Source organism: Bison bison, unplaced genomic scaffold (assembly GCF_000754665.1).
Source record: "Bison bison bison isolate TAMUID 2011002044 unplaced genomic scaffold, Bison_UMD1.0 scf7180017864464, whole genome shotgun sequence".
Taxonomy (NCBI): domain Eukaryota; kingdom Metazoa; phylum Chordata; class Mammalia; order Artiodactyla; family Bovidae; genus Bison; species Bison bison.
The window spans coordinates 4,494,713-4,499,597 of NW_011495025.1; the positions used below are offsets into that span (position 1 = coordinate 4,494,713).

The window sequence follows — 4,885 nt, forward strand, 5'->3', positions numbered from 1 at the left end:
TGCGTTTTCCGTTACAGGTCTAAAAGCATCCTCCCTTCCAGGCAAAGAAAGCAGAGGGAATCCGTTGGGGGGAGGAGTTTCGTTCTCCATTCCGGTGTGATCCAGGACCAGCTGTTTCCCCACCAGCTTTTAAAGGTGAAACTGTGTTAAACAGTGCAAAAATTGTCTCGAACCCCTTGCGTGTGTCTGTCTATGTGCCGGTGTGTGGAGATGGGGTTGGCGTGTCAGCACCGAGGACAACGCGAATTCGAAGTCAGGAAAGTGAGTGGTATGTGTTGATAGAATCTCCCTTTTCAGAAGGCTCTGAAAAAACTGGATATACTGGTTCAGGAGAATCAATCACGCTGGATATGTCTCTTCCATCTAGGCACCTGCATCTGGAAAGTAAATTCCATTCTGAGAATGAAAAATCGTCCAGCCGTTTGGTTTCGACGGCTGCGGAATGTTTATTCCTTGTTCCACTGATGCGAAAAGAAAACAGCGTCTGGCAGCCGCTGATTGGTGGAAAAGAAAATGGTGATAGTGGGGTGGAGAGAGGATTTGACTAGCCGCCTCCTGCCTCTTCAACCTGTAACTCTTCGTTACTAGTCTCCTCTCCGCCCGCGAGACCATATCGGGCTCACTAGAGGTTAAGAGTAGGCCCAAATCTGGGGGATATTTAAACAAAAGCATCGTTAACATTGATTTGAGGGAAACGTGCTCTTGGCAGAGCTAATGTGAGCACGCTTCCTAGATTGCCTCTTTCAGCAGCTCCTCGAGAGACTGGCTCTGTCTTTGGTGGTCGACCTGTCACACTCCCCGCTTCCCGAGGCTGGATCTGACGTGGGGGTCCCCGCGAGGAACCAGAGGGAAAGGCGGAGACAAGGATGGGGGGTGATGGGAAAGAGGGAGAGACTTCAGCCCAAGCCTAACACTCGGGATCTCCACGAGAGCTCCCGTGACCCTGAACTCGAGGTGAGCCGAAGAGCACCCCATCTTCCAGTACCCTAGGTCCAGGCGGGAGGCGGGAGTTGGAGGTTCCGTCTTCCCCCGCCCCCATCCCCATCCGAGGAGAGAGTGAAGTGCACGCGGCTGGGAAAGCAGCAAGCGCCGGGAGAGGGGCGGGGAGAGGAGCTGACAAATCAGCCGCGGGGGCGGTGAGAGGAAGGGGAGGAGGAGGACCACGGAGACTAGAAGGAGAGGGGGCGAGCGACCGAGCGCGGCGACGCCGGGTGAGGTGTGTGCTGGCTTTAGAGCGGACCCAGGGACCGAGCCGCGCCTTTAGCATCCTTGGCGCTCTTTCCCGCTCCCCCCCAACCCTTCCCTTCCGACCTTCTGCTGTTTTCTCTCGAATCTTCGCGTGCGGGGGACGAGGAGTGGCAATTCGACGGCAGGTTTGTGGGTTTGCCTCCCACGCCCCCCGCCTCCCAGCGCAGGCTTGTGCTGACAGGCGCCTCCTCTGGGGACCATCCCTCTTCTGGTGCCGCCTCCACTCTTCCTGTGCGCTCTTTATCCTCTCTCTTCCCACTTAAATAACATTTGGGAATTGTTTTTAAATTTTTTTAAGTGGGGGTGGGGGAGAAATTGGAGTTCCGAGGAGCCGAGGAAATCTGGTAAGTGCTTGCGGAACTAACTGGGCAGCTTTGGAAGTCATGGAGAACACCTGGTGGGAGAAGAGTCGTTGCGGACGCCCGGGGGCGCGCGCGGGGTGGGGGTGGGCGCGCTGCTGAGGACCAGCTGTAGTCGCGTCTCTCTCAGAGGTGAGTACTTATCCCTAGGGTGAGCTTGAGGAAAGAAAATTGACCTGTTTGCCTCCTGCTTCGATTACTTCCCTCTTCTCGTCCTCAGAGGCCGAGAGGTCTGGATTCTCAGGGATAAGCTTTTCCTTTGGGAAACGCGAGGATGCTCCAGGGAGTATGAGTATTCAACTTTTGTTTGTCGCTTTCCTTAACCTACCCCCGCCCCTAGTCCGCCCTCTCTGTTCTCTCTGTGAAGTAAACAAGCTGTGTTTGGCAAATGGTTAAGTGGGAGCGCTGAGAGGGCGAGTCAACAGGTGATAAGGGGTTAACAGGTGCGGCGCAGGGTTGGGGGCGGGTTCCAGGAACTGAGAACGCCCCCACGGGTGGCTGGGGCGCCTCCTGAGGCTTCCGCGGTTGTGAACTCGCGCCCTCCTGCACATTCTGGGTTGATAGCCCAGGGTCGGGTGCATGGTTGGGTGAATTAGAGAGAGGGCGGTGGGCTCGCAGTTGGCCTGAGGTTCAGCTACACCCAGAGTGAGTGGTTCCTTCCCTCCCCTATTCGTGGTTGATCTGTTAGCTGCCTTCTGGAATTTAAGCGTGTCCCTGACCCCCTGCCTTCAGGTTCCTTTCCTTTTCCTGTGATGTCTTTTAAACGCACTTCTAACTTACACTGTCACCATTTGGACCCTGGGAAGTTAAAAGAGGAGTCTATCTTTCCGTGCAATTCCACTTAGGAAACGCGTTAAGAACAGCTCATATGATTCATCCTAATCCATGTTTAGGCGGCTAGACTTTATCCAGCCAAGATGGATGGGAGATGCTAAATTTTTAATGCAAAAGCTAAGAAAAGCCTCCTTTATCCAGTGGTTGAAATGGAGGTACACTTAAGAGAATCTCACTCTTTTGAGGATTCTATTGATCTTTCAATAGTTTTTACTTTGGGTGGTTCTAATTTCGTATTTTACGCAGAAGTTCTCAAAGTGTATTTTGTGTTCTCCAGTGTGGTGTAAAGGAATTCGTTAGCCATGGATGTTTTCATGAAAGGACTTTCAAAGGCCAAGGAGGGAGTCGTGGCTGCTGCTGAAAAAACCAAGCAGGGTGTGGCAGAAGCAGCAGGAAGGACAAAAGAGGGTGTTCTCTATGTAGGTAGGTAAGCCCTAAATGTCACTTTGATATTTATTTGGGATTGATGGGTTAGGATGATTGTTGCTTTAAATGCTGGTATTTCTCACTTGATTCAGTTTTGCATCTCCACTCAAAGTGATGGGCTGAATCAGAGGTGTGTGTAAGTAGGTGAATGTGTGTGTTTGAGCTAATATACAAAGTGGGGCTATTTTGTTTTTACAGACTATTTAATTTTGCAGTAATATTTAGGACTTTGTTTCTTTTTTAAAATGAATGTTTTTATGTGTAAGTAACTATAGCTCTGAGGACAGTTTTAAAAACTCAGTCTTAGAAAATATTCAATAGTATCTTAAAATCAAACTCCTTCATGAGCTTTTGATTTATCTTCATGAATAATGTAGGCTAATTTCAGTGTATCCTAATTTAAAAGTAAGATGTTGATACAATCTTGAGATATGTAAAGAGAGACCTACTGTGACCCTAAAAAGGAAAGGACAGACAAGTCTTTGGAGTTGCTTCTTGTGACCACTTGGTAAGTTGGGGACTAAACTCAAGAAAGTGCTTGAAGGCTGCTAATATCTCTGAGACATTTATATAGTTCATTTATCAAATGATACAATAAATTAGATGCTTACTGTTTTTCCTTGTTTATAAATTCCCACATCAGAGTATTCTTGGAGTGAAGTGAAAGTTGCTTCATCCTGTCTGGCTCTTTGTGATCCCATGGACTGTCCATGGAGATACAGGAGTGGATAACCTTTTCCTTCTCCAGGGGATATTCCCAACCCAGGGATCAAACCCAGGTCTCCCACATTTCAACTGGATTCTTTACCCACTGAGCCACAAGGGAAGCCCAAAAATGCTGGAGTGGGTAGCCTATCCCTTTTCCAGAGGCTCTTCCTGACCCAGGAATCAAACCAGGGCCTCCTGCATTACAGGCAGGTTCTTTACCAACCGAGCTATCAGGGAAGCCTTACTCTTTTTTTTATCTTAAACTGTGTTAGGTTAGGTGTTATTTCACAAGTCACCTGGAATTCTTTGGGTGAAGAAATAGGCATACACATAGACACACACTCATCTATTGGGATACAAACAGGCACATAAACATACATTCACCCACTGCCCATTCTGTCTCTTCTTTTCCTCCTCTGAGCTAGGTCACATTCTCTCGTAGCAGGTGTAGCAACAGTAGCCAAAGGATGAGTAAGAAAGTGGAGGATGAGCATAATGGATTGTGTAGAATACTCTGTCTATGTCTATGGGGTGAAAGAAAGCTATATTGTCTCTTTGATGTAGATGGGCTGGAGAAAAGTTATACTTGGAATGATTTTTATGAATATTTCTCATATTTTTCTCACTGTTCATAGACTCTTTATTTTGGTTTAATCTTACCACAAACCTCTAGTTAAATTACTCTTTATCTTAAAGTATATTTTCAGAAAGTCATTGAATTAAAAGATGTTACAAGAGGGAAAAGTCAATGAATTAATCTCAGTTTTTTTCTTGTGAAATGTGGATTGTACCTTTTTAGGTGGAATTTGGAATACTGAATCAGTGACATTTAGATAATCAGTATTTTTATATTTGTCCTCAGTGTTCCAAGTTGTGCAAGTGCATGCTTTGTAACCATTCCTTGATTTCAGTTACTTTATAACTTAGTTACTTTTAAGATTTTTTTAGTTGGATAATATTGATTTATTAGTTTTGAATGAGTCCAAGAACCACTGACTATTACATTAACATGTTGCTATTTTCCAGGTAATAAGCAGGATTATCATCTGGAAAACATTGTACTTGTTTTCATTTTCAACCATGAGTTTGGGCAAATAAAATGACTTAATTTTTTAGAGATTAATTTTGTTATTTTCTCTGAGATTATTATATGAAATTTCGATTTATGTGCACATATTTTAAAAAATAATCTTCAGTGTTTATTATGGTATTTAGCAGAGTGCATTCTATATACTATTTATCAGTTAATATTTTAAAGTCAATTAAAAGTTGAACACAAATACATAATTCAGGATGGAGTATGATCTTGT

The 4,885-nt window shown here is 45.6% G+C and overlaps 1 protein-coding gene across 2 annotated transcripts in view; it reads left to right on the forward strand.

Annotated features, from left to right (window-relative positions):
- The first annotated feature begins 1,183 nt into the window (after positions 1-1,183).
- The window catches only part of SNCA (synuclein, alpha (non A4 component of amyloid precursor)), a 147,144-nt gene continuing 143,442 nt past the window's right edge, over positions 1,184-4,885 (forward strand). Inside the window, exons 1-2 of one of the 2 annotated variants that reach the window (XM_010860149.1) lie at positions 1,184-1,216; positions 2,719-2,864. In XM_010860149.1, the coding sequence (XP_010858451.1) occupies positions 2,744-2,864 (121 nt within the window). In that variant the 5' untranslated portion in view covers positions 1,184-1,216; positions 2,719-2,743. Of the gene's footprint in view, positions 1,217-1,540; positions 1,593-2,718; positions 2,865-4,885 lie in introns of those variants that run through there. The other variant, XM_010860150.1, reaches the window with a different exon arrangement.